Here is a 16,273-nt window from a genome sequence, read left to right as displayed (position 1 = left end):
ATATATATATATATATCGAGAATTTTTATACTTTCTATTTTTAATTTAAATATTTAGAAAAGTAAAAGAAATAACGTTGATAGAATAATAATAACACGTAATAAGATAAATATCAAATAATCGACTTTTTCGCAAGGAATACATCACAAAAATCAATAAAATATTTATTTAAGAAAGAACATTTAAAACTATTTTAAAAAAGTTCAACTAAAATTTTATATCGATAGATAATTATGGTACAGTGAATATTATCTATCATAACAAAAACGGATAACAAAAAATTGATTTTTTGATCTATAGATAAATATATATATATATATATATATATAGATAAAATGGTGCCTAGGATATATAACTAAGAGAAATATTTTAACTACAAAATGATTACACAAAATAATCTCACAAACTGACATCAATACCCTTGTGCACTCCACGATTGTAGCACTCATCAAATATCAATATCCTTGTGCACTCCATGACTATTCTAGCATTATTCTTCATAAAATATTTAGTAGTCGATACTCTTAATTAATCATAATTCCCAAATCCTCGTGGACTAGCATTTGGAGCACAAGATAAAACATAAAATTCTCATCTCATCTCATCATTACATATTTTTTAAATCTCCATACAAAATATAATAAATAATTCAACATTTTCAAATCTCAAAACAATAATAATATTAAAACATAATATTTTAAACTTTTAAACAAAATACAAAATTCTCATCTCACCCTCCAAACCTCTCTCTAGGGAGAAGAGGATATATTATGTTTTAATATATGTGTTTTGTATGAGATAAGAATATGTGTCAAACGTAACACAAACTTTTATTAATATATTATAATAATAAAATGAATGTTGTTGTATTGTTGAAGGAGGGAGAAGAGAAAATGATTGTGAGAGAGAGAGTGGGAGGAGAGAGAAATAATGATTAAAATATATTTTATGGAATGAATAGTAACTCTTCAAATTTAGATAAATATTATTAATTACTAGCTAAATATATAGATATGCATTATCTAATGTAGATGAATTTAAGCTCATATTATATAAATATGACTTTACATACGTATATGCATAGATGAATGTGAATGCTCTTAGATTTTACTCTCTCGGGCCTTGGTCCGATTGCGATGATGCTCTGTTCTTTTCAACTTTCTCTATCTCTAATGGGAGACGGCTTGTAAGAGACTTGTAGGAGATGTAAAAAGGTTGAAGTGTCATTTCCACATGTACAATGCTCGGGCCATCGAGAAAAATGACTCTGACATTGTATCATAGTGTAAATTATATTTTTTTAAAATTCTTTTAAATATTTTGAAAAAAAATTCATAAATATATTAAAATATACTCCTTTAATTATTAAATAAAAAATATAGAAAATCGGTAATTTTTTTTTGAGTAGCTTCTCTCGGCGGGTGAAGCATTTTCCTTTCTATGCTGCACCAAAATAGCTTGGGATGAGTCATTCTTTCACTGAGTGGAGGTAAGGTTTTTTCTCTAAGTTTCCTGGTAGATAGAGTTTACTCTCTCGGCCTTGGTCTGTAGAGTGTAGAGTGATGGACGGTGACTTAGCAGTTATGTGTGAGGGGTTGAAGTTAACAGATGAAGAGTAGTAGGAGATAGAGGTTATCAATGAAGACATTTTATCATCTGTTTCAAAGAGCAAGAAGTGCATTATGTCTTGTGTTATTTTTGATAAGGAGATCAACCGAAGGGCCTTCAGGTCTACCTTATCAAGAGTATGGCATGTTGAAGGCAAGGTAGTTTTCAAAGAGGTGGGTTGGAACAAGTTTTTGATAGAGTTTAAGGAGGTGTTTGATAAGAGGAGAGTTCTGAATGGTTGTCCCTGGTCATTTGATAAATTCTTAATTTGCATGCATGACTGTGAAGGTGCTGAGTCATTGAAAGAGATGCAGTTTAGATATGAACCTTTCTGGATCCAATGCCATGATCTACCATTTGCTGGTATGACACATGGAATGGGTGAGAAGCTCAGCAGCACAATAGGGGAAGTTATTATGGTGGATACTGATGGAAGTGATACTTGTTGGGGTAAATTTTAAAGTGTCAAAGTTAAGCTGGCTATTACCAAGCCTCTTGCTAGAGGTAGATTTCTATCTTTGGGTGATACTAAATACTGGATATTGTTCAAGTATGAGAGAATGCCAAATCTTTGTTATCATTGTGGCATGATCAAACACAGTGCAGGTAGGTGTGTTCAGTTGGAGGAAGGAAAAAAGTCAGTGATGGTTTTAACCAACAGTATGGGGCTTGGTTGATGGCAAGTTCTAAAAGTCCTCATAGCAACTCTTTACAGGCAAGGAATCTTCATGTCCATGGAGGTTCATCGGAGAGTTGCCGCCGGGAGGTCTCTAGTGAGTCACAAGGTGAAACTGCTAAAGTTGGTAATCCTGCGAAAGATGGAAAGAATACTCAAGAGGGAGTAAGTATGGAAGGTGGTCAAGAGTATCCCGTAAATGGTGGGCTAGAGCAGCAATCAGAGGTTAGTTATGGTAACAAGAATAATTCATTACTAGCAAGACAAGTGGACCAAAATCAGGTTGATACAAGGGTGGCTAAGATTGCAGGGGCAGCATATATGGCAAGTATTGTTTCTACTCAAGACATGATTGGAGGCAAGGAATCAGGAGAGGAGGGTTTGTTAGCTTGCAATAATAAAGAGACGTGGTCTTCCTCTGGCCAGGTCAACTCTCCTGAAATTGAGGGGACTTATTTCACAGGTGGCAAGAGAGTTACTAAAAAGCAGCTGAGCTGAAAGAGGAGAGCAAGGGCAGGGGCTCCAAGTGAGGTGGATTAGTCCAAGGATGGCAAGTTGGTTTTGGATATGGGCTCTCAGTATAACAAAAGAAAACCAGAAGGTACAAAGAGTGACATAGCAGTTAAAAGGCTGAAGTTTACTCAAGAGGTGGAGAGGATGAAGAACATTTTAATGGCAGAGGCTGGTGTGCAGCCCTGCCAATCACCATGAAACTCATAAATTGGAATTGTAGAGGGTTTGGGAACCCTCGCACAGTTCATGAGCTTCACCTTTTGGTGAAGGAAAAGGTCCCATAGGTGGTTTTTTTATCTGAAACAAAGTGTAGAAGGGAAAGAGTGGAGAAGGTCAGGAATAAGTTGGGGTTTGATCAAAGTTTTGTGGTTGATTGCATTGGCAAGAGTGGTGGTTTGGCAATGTTATGGAAGCAAGATGTTAAGGCAGAGTTGAACTCTTTCTCTAGAAACCACATTTCTCTAGACATTGATAAGGAAGAAGGGCTGCAAAAGGGGTTGTTATCTGGGTTCTATGGTAATTTTGCTGGGGAAAGGAGGAACGAGAGTTGGCAGTTGTTGAGAATGTTAAAACCTGAAGACCAGAAGGCATGGTTATGCATGAGAGATTTTAATGAGATTCTTTGTAATGAGGAGAAATCTGGTGGTGCCAATAAACCTTTCTTTCAAATGGAAAGGTTTAGAGAAGCTCTCGAGTTTTGTGAGTTCAGTGACCAGGGATACCAGGGATCTAAGTTCACTTGGAGCAATAAAAGAGAAAGGGGAGAATTTACTAAAGAAAGGTTGGATCGAGTACTGGGTAATAACTACTGGCCAATGCTCTTTGGTTCTACTACTGTTCAGGTGCTGCCTGCTCAAACATAAGACCATTCACCATTATTCATTTCTTATGCTAATGATGAGGAAGATGAGAGAAGGAATGTCAAGTCGTTCAGATATGAGGCCTGTTGGTCAAAAAGGCAGGATTGTAAGGATATTATAAAAAGGGCATGGAGGACCTCAATGAGTGGAAGCTACTCAATGAACGATGTAAAGGGTGCACTGAAGAGGTGCAAGGATCAGTTGAGCGTGTGGGCTAAGGCAAATGGTGGAAGCTAGAGAAAGCAAATTAGTCTGAAGAGGGAGATGATCCAGGAAATGCAAAAATTCAATCAAAGGGACTTTAATGAGACAATTAAAGGGTTGGATGATGGAGTGGATGGTATACTGGAAGATGGGGAGATAAGGTGGAGGCAAAGATAAAAGCAGATGTGGCTCAAGGAGGGGGACAGAAATTCAAAGTATTTCCATAAGTGTGCATCTCAGAGAAGACATGTTAATGCAATAAAGAAGATCTCAAATGAAAGTGGACAGGTAGCAAGTAGCCAGGTGGAAGTGAGTGAGATGTTTCAAAGGTATTATCAAGACCTTTTTAAACTATCTCAACCGAGGGGTTTTGAGGAGGTTTTGAGGGATGTTGAGCCTATTGTTAGTCCTGAAATGAATAGACAGCTTCAAAAGGTTTGCACACATGAGGAAGTGAAGAATGCAGTTTTTTAGATGAATCCTATGATCTCTCCAGGTCCATATGGTTTCTTAGCTGGCTTTTACCAAGATAATTGGGATGTGATAGGTACTGAGGTGGTTTCTGCTGTTAAGGAAGTTCTATCTTCAAGAAGAGGTGTTGCAGGCATCAATGAGACTTTGATAGCTTTAATTCCCAAGAAGAAACATCCTGTTTTGGTCTCTGAGTACATGCCTATAAGTTTATGCAATGATCTTTATAAAGTTGTCTCTAAAGTGTTGGCAAATAGGTTGAAATTGATACTGCCTAATCTCATTTCTCCCTCACAAAGTGCATTTGTCCCAAGTCGATTGATTTCTGATAATATCATTGTAGCCTATGAAACTATGCATTCCATGCAATATAGGATGAGAGGGAAAATGGAACCTATATGGCACTAAAACTGGATATGAGCAAGGCCTACAATAGGATTGAGTGGGAATTCTTAGCTGCTTTCATGAAGAAAATGGGGTTTGAGGAGGAGTGGTCTGATATGATTATTCAATGTGTTGGTTCAGTGAGCTATTCCTTATTGATTAATGGCTCACCTCAGAAGGTGTTCCACCCATCAAGAGGCTTAAGACAAGGGGATCCCCTATCCCCTTATCTGTTCATACTTTGCTCAGAAGTTTTAGGCACAATGTTGGATAAGCCTGAGGAGAGAGGCTTATATCTGGCTTCCTTTTTGCTAGAGGATCTTTATTGGTTAACGATTTGTTTTTTGCAAATGATAGCTTGCTTTTTTGCAAAGCTAATGTTTTGGAGTGGAGCAGGTTGGTCAGGTTGCTGAATTCTTTTGAAGTAGTTTCGGGACCAAGGTTCAATATGGAGAAGACAACTATTTACTTCAGCAAAAACACTAGATCAGATGTAAACGAGGCAATATTGTCAGCTGCTAAATTGAGGGAAACTAGATCCTATGAGAAGTACCTGGTCTGCCTTCTTATGTGGGGAGACATAAGGTAGCTGCTTTTAGCTCCATCTTGGAATCCATCAGAAACGGGATGCAAAACTGGAAGGTCAAGTTCTTATCACAAGCAAGCAAAGATGTACTGCTGAAGTCTATTTTGCAGGCAATTCCAACCTATTGTATGAGCATTTTTAAGCAGCCAAGAGCTATTTTGAGTGCCATTAACAAGCTAATTCAGAAGTTCTGGTGGGGTAGTAGTAGTGATAGATCCAAGACACAATGGTTGCCTTGGAAACAGCTTGGCAAGGCTAAAACTGAAGGGGGACTAGGTTATCGTGATTTTGAAGATTTTAATGTTGCCTTACTAGCAAAGCAAGATTGGAGAATTATTCAACAGCCTCATTCTTTAGCTGCAAGAGTTTTAAAAGCTAAGTATTTCTATAGATCTGACTTTCTAAGGGGAAAAGTGGGTAGCAATGCATCCTATTTATGGAGAAGTTTTATGGCAGCCAAGCAAGTACTGCAGGAAGGACTAGTGTGGAGAATAGGTAATGGAGAAGCTGTGAACATTTGGCACGACAGATGGATTCCTTGTCCATCCACTTTTAAGGTGCAGTCTCCTTTGAAGGAAGGGTATGAAGGGCGGCTGGTTAGCACTTTGATTGATAAGTCAAGTGGAGGTTGGAATATTCCACTGCTGAGAGAACTTTTTGTAGTTGAAGAAGTGGCAATTATTAGCCTCTTAGCATAAGCAATGTCCCTGATAAGCTGGTTTGGAGATACTCTAAGGATGGCATGTTTTCAGTTAAGAGTGCTTACCACCCTCTAGGTGAGATGGAGGCTACTGAAAAGGGGCAAACCTCTCATAGGTCGAGTAAGAGTGATGTTTGGGCTAAGAAGTTATCGAAAATAGACGTTCCTAATGCTGCGAGAATGCTGCTTTGGAGGCAATGTCATGAGTCTCTGCCAACAAAACACAATTTATTTAAGAGGAAGATTGTTGAGTCTCCTTTGTGCCCGGGAGCAGGTTTGATTTGAAAAAGGATCTTAGAGTGTCTAGGGTTGGGCCAGGAGGGTCCTCTTAACACAATTTATTTAAGAGGAAGATTGTTGAGTCTCCTTTGTGCCCTATCTGCAGTCTGGAGCCAGAATCTACAACTCATGCCTTGTGGTCATGCTCCTCTGTTCAGGATGTTTGGGGTTCCAGTTCAAAGAAGTTACAAAAAGTGCAGATAATGGAAGTTAAGTTTAGTGAGCTGGTGACTATCTGGTTTGTGTGTTAAGTGAAGATGATTTGGCTTTTTTTGCAGCAACTGTGTATCAGGTGTGGAAGAGAAAGAATGTGTTTGTTTTTGAAGAGAAGTTTCTGTCCCAGATACTGTTGTACAGATTGCATTTCAAGTGGTAGAAGGCTATAAGGCAGCACATCAGAAGGATACAACAAGTCCATTTTTGAAATATTTGTCTACAGAACTATTGCCTGACGGAAAAACCATTAACTAAGCATACTCATGCAGGTCTGTAACAAAAATAAATCATGGCTGTTGTCATATAAAATATGATTTTGATTATTTAATCGACTATCAAAATATAGAGACTTTATTTTGTTCATTCAGCATATTGAGATGCCCCTACTTGCAATCATTTCCCATATACTACTATTAAGCATACATCAAATATTACATTCCACCAATGCCATCTTTCCAGGAGAAATTGTACCCCACTTGCTTAGAAATAATGCCACCTTGCTCTTCTGATCGGTAACCACCATTGGCACTCCCTATCTATTGATTGCAGAGTCAGGTAATCAAGCACAGTGCATTCAGTCATGACTTATTATATATGCTGGACTTGGACAATGGATCTGCATCCATTTGTCCCAAGTAAAACTGCATTTTCTCATTAATTACTTGCTGTTATCAAACTTTACATCCGAGGGCTGCATAAGCTACAGGTTGGTTAGCTCTTGCTTGATGCGAAAGTTAGGCTGTTCTTTTAGTGAGTGAAAGAATGGTGGAAACCATCAGCTTGTAGTCAATTGGTTTTGTTAGATAAGCATCCATGCCCACTTTCAAGCACTTGGCTTCATCTGAAGACATTGCATGGGCGGTAAGTGCAACAATGGGAATGTGTAGCCCGGTCCCAGCTTCTGATTTCCTGATTATTTCTGTTGCTTCATAACCATCCATCTTTGGCATCTGTTTTTTCAAGAAGACAAAGGTTCAGATATTTCATGCTTCGTGTCAATCTAAGCACATGCATTATGCTACTTACCAAATGAAACAAACTGGTCTGGGGATTTTTAATAAGAATTCCTCTTTAAAATTGATTATAGTTTACTCTCAAATGTTAGAACAGAACCCATGCATTTTCTATTCATTATATATTGGGATAACCAAGGCCCGAGAGGATCAGAAAAGTGAATTGTCTTAGATTCTTACTTGGCAATCCATTAGGATCAAGTCATATGAAGGGAAATCCTTGATTTCTGTTTGAGTTCTTGTGTTTCTACCTTCAAAGATAGACTCCCTTATACAATCTTCTGCACTAAGTACGCAATTAAGAGCATCTACTGCCTGAAGTCCATCTCCGACAGCGAACACTGTTGCCCCCAATTTTTCCAGCATTATAGTTGCAACTCTCTGGAGTACTGGGTTATCTTCTGCAAGCAGTATTCGTACGCCTTCAAGGGACTTCTGTTCATTCACAGCTTTACTTGAATATAAATTACCTTGTGCTGTAGGACAGCTGATAACCAAATGTTGTTCAGCACTTTCGCTTTGAGCTTCTGATGAAAGGGATGCTTGTGTGCAACATTTAGGTTCTTCATTTTGAACCTCGTGAGAGTTGAGCCTGACATGGCATGAATCTCTTTCTGTTGAATAGTTTTCTTTTGAATATACGCGGGTGAGTTCAACTAAACAGTTGTTAATTGCCTGGTATCCGGAAGAACCAGGTTTTCTATTCATCTCTCTTCGTTTTTCCCCAGTATGAGACCCACTTACAGAATTAGAACTACCAATTTCAGAAATATCAGAATCATCAGAGCTGGCAACATCAAATTGTGTGGCATCAATCTCAAGATATTCATGTAGATCGCCTTCTTTGGTAGTTCTCGAAGTATTTGAACTTTTTTTCTGCACTTCAAGATTTCTCTCCTTTATGACAGCTTCCAGAATGTGTATCATCTTTTCCTTGTAGAGTGGCATATTCACCATCAATATATGTCCCTTTCTGCGGAGCTCCATCTTTATGGCATTGGGAGTATCATGACTAAGCATCCAAGCAAACCTTGCTTTTCCAAAGTAACTGTCAAGAAAGTTAAGTTGTTCCTTCCATATATCCGTGCTCAAGTCAAGTAGTCCTATATCCACAAGTATGATGAAGGTCGGGTTCCTCATGTCTTGTATGTTCAGTACTTTAGTACTCAAGGGTTCACTTAGTGAAAAATGAGCATCAAAGCCATTATTATAAACTGAACTTCTGATACGGAAGAGTTCCCTTAGAATTTGGGTCAGTTCATTCCATTCAGATGCTTCCACAGTGAACACTCCAATTTTATGTAACCACTGGGACATAATCAATCTACCCATCCTGCCATGTAGTGCAAGCAGCACCTGCATTCATAATTCAAATAGATAAGCTCTTTATTTTTTATAGTTGCATAGGTGATCTGCACAGGTTTTCACATAGTATATTCAGATGAAACAAATTTTACTCACTACTAGATTCTGCTTCGAAAAATCTACTCGGCAATGTTGTTCTGTGCCATCTACAGGTGCAGTGAGAAGCAAGTATAGTTGCATTAGAGTTCCAGGACCATCCTTCTTTGTGACCTTGATTTCTCCACCCATCTTGTTAACCTGTCATCAACAGTATAATTGTGAATTGAACAAAGAGATTTTTGCATTATGCGGGGATACAAAACCTAGAAAATAATAAGATAGAACCTTTATTTTCACCCCACAAAACTTTAGTTTCATTGAAAATTTTCTGTTCAGGACAATTTGGCAAAATTATGGACATGCAGCTGATAGCCTAGAGGTAAAAAAAACTTCACAAACTCGAGAAATTGCAGTGTGAACATGTGTGCATAAAGACACAAAAAGAAAAAAAAAATAGCAAGCGCCACAAGACAGATTTTCAATATGGCTCAGTCAATTGCCACAAAAAATCCACTATCAAATAATGGATGGCAAACTAGCCAGGGTTCAAACATAGTATCTGTACTATGATACCATGATTGTTAAATTAACATTTGTCTCATCAGCTTAAACTCATTGAAAGAGGCGAATTCAATCATTTAATTCTATACTAACAATCTCAAGACCGATACCTCAATGCAGCCAATGATGCTCTCACACTCATATTGTGCAATGTTTTGGTTTCCAACTCTCATACAGTAATAATAGCTATGCATTCACACCTTCTTACCATCTTTTAGATGTGGGATTACCCTTATTTTGTAGGAGCCATTGCCCCCTCCTATCATTCTTCTTGTCATGAGGGATCTAAAACTAAAAAGAAACCTATAAACTTGCTGCCTCATGGATGGGACACAACATATATGTTGTTTTCAGTTATAAGCCATTGATGATTTATAAGCCATGCATCATCAATATATATCAGGATAATTTTACTCACCAGGGTCCGCACAATGCATAACCCAAGACCAGTGCCACCATGCCTGAAATTAGCAAAAGGTTCAGAAATAATTTTCAAGAGATTTCAGTTTCTAATTTTTTGAATAATGGTTTATAGTTTTCATCATATGGATTCTCTTTATTTTGTGTCAGCTCAAGAACAGACAACAGGCTGCTTGTTTATCAAATATATTGGTAGATTCGTTTGTGGACAATGAAGCCTGTTGGTTTTACTTACGTTCGTGTTGTTGAGGGGTCGGCTTGCTCAAAGCTTTCAAATACGGACTCCCACTTGCTTGGATCAATACCTAAAACATGTAAACTAATGTTAATTGTATTCAGAAACAGTGTCTAATTTTACAATGGATTTATCAATTTTAAGATTCCTACCACAGCCAGTGTCATCAACTTCAAACCGTAGAATCATTCTGTTGTCTTGCTTGCAGGCCTTCTTTGTATGGCTTCCCTGTTCCTTCAACTTGGTCTTATGTGCAGGCCGTGATTTCTTCTGATCGAGCGGAAACTTTCCAATGTCAAAGGAAGAATTTGAGTTCTCACACCATCCTCGGATAATGACATGACCGGCTGTAAGCCATTCAGAACAGTTCAGTACACAAGATTACTCTTTCTTTCCAGAGAAACATTATCATTTATCCCATATATATAATTTTTTTTGTTACTAATACGTCGTCGTATTAACAACAGGCCTACATTTGTATATACTCTCCTACAAGGAATGTTGGGTTGAATTCCTTGTCCATATTGAACTTGCTATCCTATGAATGTTGCGGATGAGATATTAAATTCCAAGATCTAAAGCGTCATTGGATATTTTAACTTCTGAAAGGAGTCAATTGGAGAGACACCTGCTTCTTATCTGGTTTAATTGATATAATTCATTAGACAATAAGTAACTATCAAGTACAAGCTTCGAATGTGACTGTAGTACGCTTCCTGCTGAGGAATATTTAAATCATGTGTTGAATGGGAGGAGCTGGCCTTCCAGATTTGGAGTTATTTTTCTTCTGTGATGGGTAACGATGTCTGGTGGGGCAATCCAGGTATCAAAGAATAAGTATGTGGTTTCAAAAAGCAGGGGGCATTCTCAGATTGGATTAGTGATTGGCTTTCTTCCTTGAATCATTAGTTGGTGTCGTTAGTTAAGGTGAAGTCATGAAAGGTTGGAGAGTCAATTTGGGGGAAGGATTGTTATTCGGAAATAATGCATTGCTGGTGGAGATCATGTCTCGGGTGACAAAGGTTAACAAGGCTTGCTCAGATATACTTCCTTTACAGAAGCTTGGTCTTTTTATTCTTCCATGCAGGCAGCAAGAGGCTTGTATTCTTAAGTGGATTAGGCCACTGCCAGGATGGATGACACTTGATACAGATGGGAGTTCTGTGGGACTGTGGGAAATCCTGGTCATTGTTGGGGTGGTGGAGTTATCAGAGATGCTGATGGGTGTTTTTTGGCTGGTTTTTATTCTTATTTCCATTGGAGTTCTAGTACTAAGGCTGAAACGATCGCTGTGCTGGGTGGTTTGAGATTTTGTGTCAGATTGCATTGTCCTTGTGTTGAGGTGGAGTCGAATTGTCAGGTTGTAGTTGGAGGGTTGGTTGGTTGTGGCATGGTTCATTTGATTTTTTTTTGGGTCGGTGGGAGGACATTCTTGAGGTGAAGGCTGGTTTGTGTGTTAAGTTTAAGCATGCCTATAGAGAGGTTGATAGTATTGCTGATATTTTTTGCCAAAGATGGCGCTATGGGACCGGAAGTATATCTTTGTAAAACTTCATTCCTAAGGAGGTTTAAAGAATTTTGACTACAGGATAGGCTTATTTGTGCTGTAAACAAGGATAGTTGGTATGGTGTGCTGGGCTGATTTTTCTCTTTTGATTTGTTTTGACAGTGGTGTTCTCCTACCTTAATGAGGTTCATATATGACATTCTTTTTTCTTTAAAAGAAAAACTATCATGTATAACATCCATAAAATTGAATGATGAACCAAAACAAGTAGAAAAATTAAAATATTCTTTTTGTTTTAAAAATATTAAATTTGTTGGGGATGGAAGAACAAGAGTCAAATGCTCCCAAGAGCAAATGATAACTTACAAGATATCTGAGCTACAAATGATAATTCTCAATCACATGGTCCCAATCATTTGTAGCTCCAACTTCTAAAAGATACCCACCTGAAAAGAAGAGACTTTTTATTATCTTCAACCTCAATCTTGTCTGGAACCAACAGAGGCTATTCTCTAAAAACTATTTTTTTTCATTACCTTTTTAAGGCTCTATTACAATCTGATAGCGCATTCCTAATAGCTACTACACATTGGAATTTACTATTACTTGTCCAGAAAATAAATAAATGACATATTCATTTTTTCTCAGTTTTCTCTGTCTTTGTTGCATTTTATTTCGTTGCTGCAGCACTGTCAAACTACGGCTATCAAATTTGCAATATATGATTTGCACTTACACGTTGTAAACTTGAGAGAATTGCTGATTAGATTCGCAAATATTTGAACAACTCTAGCAGAGTCACCTCGAACTAATTTGGGCATATTATCTAAACAGGAAACAAATAGTGGAAATCAGCTTTAGAAACAGATAGCTATGCTTATAATGATAATCTTTGACCATAATTCGAGTTGTCTTCTGCTGAGACTTAAATTCATACCAGAGAGATCTAAAACTGTTTCCACATTGTGGTTAATGCACTGCACTGAGAACATATCAGCAAGTCCTTCAAGTTCTCGCCCCAGGTCAAACTCAGTTTCTTCCAGCACCAACTTTCCAGATTCAACCTACATGGTATTTTTAACTTCACTGTCAGGAGTGCAGTTTGTAGAATAAAGTGGTGATTTAGAGCTGTTGTTGCTAACAAATTCTTAATGTTGCTGTAAAAATTGAAACTGAAGAAGTACATATTACTGTAAACCTCCTCAACAAACATTTAGTTTATACACAACGCATGTCATCATCTTATCCAGTGTACTTCATAATTTCTGAGTCACAAATCTAGGTGATTATTTTTCTTTTCTAGTTGTCTGGTAAAGAATGGAAGCTGATCAACTATCTCTCCACTTATTTAAACAACATATGGTCTATACCTTGCTCATAAACACAAGTGATTAGCTTGTTTCATATCATACCTTGCTCAAATCCAATATATTGTTTAGAAGCCGGAGTAGAGCGGTTGAGCATTTTCTAATCTGTGTAACAGTTGAAAATTGTTCATTTGTGAGGCAATCATCGCATATGAGAATGTCCAGCAACCCAATTACTGCCGCCATAGGTGTCCTCAGTTCATGACTGCAACACCACATTTTATTGTTGAATCTATTAACGTTGTAATTCTATTATAAATCATTACATTCTAAAAGTGGGAATTACTGACCTCATATTTGCTAGAAATTGGCTTTTATAGTTACTAGATGCCTCTGCCCTTCTTCTTGCATCAAGATGGCTTATCAATTCTGCTCTTAGTTTCATTTCTTTGGACACCCCGTTTGTTAGTATAAAAATGCAGATACATCCAATGAATAGGATACACAAAGATGCAGATATCAATAGCACCAACGTTTTGAAGGCTCTCTCATCTACCTTCCCCATTATGTTTTTTCTTGGAATGATGATGACGCCCACCTGCACAAAGCTCAGTTTTACTTTATCCTTCAATTCTAATAGATGTACACTACTGTGGGCCAAGACAAAAAGGGAAGACTAGGACAATGGGAAAAGAATAACATAGAATTGTGTTTAAAAAACGAACCCTTTCCACTTGACCTCCATCACTAAGTTCTTAACAACATATGATCTGAGATCTCATTGTTAAGGAAGAAATTAACATATGGTCAAGACGTACCAAGGGAAGCCTCTTCAGTTTTAGGAAAAAAGAGTCAATGAAATACTGCTCCTGGCCAAGCCTGGCATTCTCTGCATGAATCTCGTGTCTCTGAGAAAAGTTATTGCCATAGGCTCCCTGCAACCACCTAGCTCCCATTTTTATTACTTTTTCTTCGGAATCAATAGCCATCATTAGCTTGGGCCCCTTGGTTGTATTTGTCAAAAGTGGAGCATTCGTGGAGGTAGCAAGTAAATAACCCTCTTTGGATGTCAAATATATATGCCCACTGTGGACTTCAACAAGTTCTTTCATAAGTTGGCCTACACTATAAAGTGCTGTAGTAACACCCACAACAGCCACAATGCTTTCATTTGAAGGGTCCCAAACTGGCAGTGCAGCTGAAAGCAAGGGTGAATCTGTATATTTGCTAACTGCCACATGCCATGAAGCCACACCATCAGGTACTTGTGAAAGGCCTGCAATATTGATCAGATCATCTGGTGGGATTGGCTTTGCCTTTCCTATCTTCTCGCCACTGACGGGATCAAGGGGTTCCTGATACCAAATTGCAGAAATGTTACCATGTATGGATTGATCTTTCCAGCCTTGATGCGATGATAGCGGATTAATTTCGTTAGATCCACCAGTACTGATTGAATAGTTTGCAAGATCAGAGTAGATGTAGAACGTATTATTACTCCTGTGATCTCTATGGAATGCCTGGACAAAGCCATTTCTATAGTTTATAGTTATTGCATTGAGAGCTTTCCGACTTGCAAATAGTGCCCAAGTTACATCCCTCATTGCTTCGTATAGCTGCTAAGAGGGGAACAATCACTATATTAAAAAAAGTATATATTTCAAAAACAGTAAAAAATATAATTCGCCAAAAAAAGATAGATTACAATGAATTGCTTAACAATTGATCAACCTCAACTTGTTCTGCCTGAGTAGCAGGTTTGTTGTACCGTCTGAACACATACTCTGACAACTTAAGCTGTGCTGTTGTTATATCAGAAGTAGAATTTATGATGTTCCACATCCGTGAAATGGGGCGTTGTAGAAGTTCATTTCGAAGGCCATATGCTAAGCTATTCAGTGATTTTGTTGTGTAGATCCTTGTAAAATGCCATGTTAATATGGTTAGCAGCCCAATTAAAATGGCTAGCATTACCTGTAAAATTTTACCAAGAAGACAAAAGTAATAAGTTAAAGAACCAAAGATAATCTTCTGGGATCACAGAGATAATTCAGCAGCTTCTTATATGAAACAGGATCTTTTAAAGTTATGCAGCAAAGATACAAACTACCCATGTATGAATTTCACACTCATTTAACCCCGAGAATGATCTCAACTGTTAAAAAAAAAAAGGGCAATACAGTAATTCAAATAAGATCCTCGAGAGGAATGTGCCGTTCCTCAGATCAGGAACACCTTCATGTGCCCAATATCATGTTCACAACAAAAGCTCAGTCGCAGGATGTATATTGACATTGATACAAGCAAATTGTAGACTTTGCTTATTCATGATGATAAGTTTGATACATGTTTGAATTTCCAACTCAACTAAATGTTCAGGGAAAAGTTTCAACAAACCATGATAGCAAGGCGAGCAACGAAGACGCTGTAGTAGGACGAGAGACAATGAGCAGTACCATACTGGAACTGATGATCTTCTCGCTCAACGTCCCTGTGAAATATTCTTCGACCGCGTGGAGCTGTACAGCTTTTTCTTCTCCAAGGAGTTGCAAAACCTGATATTCTATCCAACACATTTCTTAGAGGAGTATCCATCAGAGTGCTTGGAATTGGTGTACATTCACAACCTCCAGGGTGGGTTTCAATCTGGGTTTCCTGCCATTCCTCCTGAAACTATAAAAGCAAGCATATTAGCAAAAAGCTATATGCGGGTATGTGTGCATCTGTGCGTATAATGTGCATCTATGTGCGTATGCGTATAGTGTGTATCTGTGCGTATAGTGTGCTCCACACATTCACACAGTTTTCACACTGCTTGTGTCATTTCCCACTTTCTAAAGGCAAAAGGCCAATATTTTAAATACCGTATCAAATGTCGTACCGATCAAGATATTGAAATAAAATATTTCAGTATCAGTACCATTTCGAGATAGCATTTTGAGATAACATTTCGGGATAGTCGATATATAAATAAATTATATATATAAATATATATAAAAATTATATTTCAAAATAATAGTTTATATATAAATAAATTATATATAAATACATATATATAAATTATAAATAGTCTAATCTGAATTGGAGGTTAAAAAATAAGTTTGTAATTTGAAAAAAAAAAAACACACAGGCAGAAATATCGGCCGGTACCGGTTGAAATTGAGGTCGGTACGGCCGGTATTTTGGCCGGTACGAAACAGATATAGCACCTGTACCGGCTGGACGGCCGGTACGAAAAATTTCGACCGTACCGGTCGATACGGTATGAAATTTAAAACACTGCAAGAGGCACCTTGGTTGCAATTTCAAATTGGGTTAATCCTAAGTTT

The 16,273-nt window shown here is 37.8% G+C and overlaps 2 protein-coding genes across 3 annotated transcripts; one reads left to right on the top strand and one right to left on the bottom strand.

Moving 5' to 3' along the window:
• Positions 1–3,798: 3,798 nt before the first annotated feature.
• LOC121262108 lies at positions 3,799–6,000 on the top strand. The gene is made up of 5 exons (XM_041164525.1): positions 3,799–3,883; positions 4,358–4,518; positions 4,707–5,044; positions 5,113–5,272; positions 5,413–6,000. Exons 1-5 carry the CDS (start codon positions 3,799–3,801, stop codon positions 5,998–6,000), a joined length of 1,332 nt encoding a protein of 443 aa, XP_041020459.1.
• An 817-nt stretch (positions 6,001–6,817) lies between these two features.
• Positions 6,818–15,678, bottom strand: LOC121262464 (histidine kinase 1-like). 2 transcript variants are annotated; one of them, XM_041164947.1, is made up of 13 exons: positions 15,342–15,678; positions 14,676–14,918; positions 13,763–14,560; positions 13,295–13,542; positions 13,050–13,209; positions 12,575–12,701; positions 12,374–12,463; positions 10,283–10,477; positions 10,131–10,200; positions 9,894–9,936; positions 8,972–9,112; positions 7,691–8,866; positions 6,818–7,447 (listed from the first exon to the last, which is right to left on the bottom strand). In XM_041164947.1, exons 1-13 carry the CDS (start codon positions 15,537–15,539, stop codon positions 7,232–7,234), a joined length of 3,705 nt encoding a protein of 1,234 aa, XP_041020881.1. In that variant the 5' UTR covers positions 15,540–15,678; the 3' UTR covers positions 6,818–7,231. The 2 variants fall into 2 exon arrangements, with proteins under 2 accessions (XP_041020881.1, XP_041020882.1); XM_041164948.1 differs by having other exon boundaries at positions 15,401–15,650.
• Positions 15,679–16,273: the final 595 nt, after the last annotated feature.

The sequence above is a fragment of the Juglans microcarpa x Juglans regia genome, chromosome 4S, assembly GCF_004785595.1.
Source record: "Juglans microcarpa x Juglans regia isolate MS1-56 chromosome 4S, Jm3101_v1.0, whole genome shotgun sequence".
In the NCBI taxonomy this organism is placed as follows: domain Eukaryota; kingdom Viridiplantae; phylum Streptophyta; class Magnoliopsida; order Fagales; family Juglandaceae; genus Juglans; species Juglans microcarpa x Juglans regia.
Note: the sequence above shows the minus strand (reverse complement) of the source record. Positions and strands in the feature narration are given on the sequence as shown.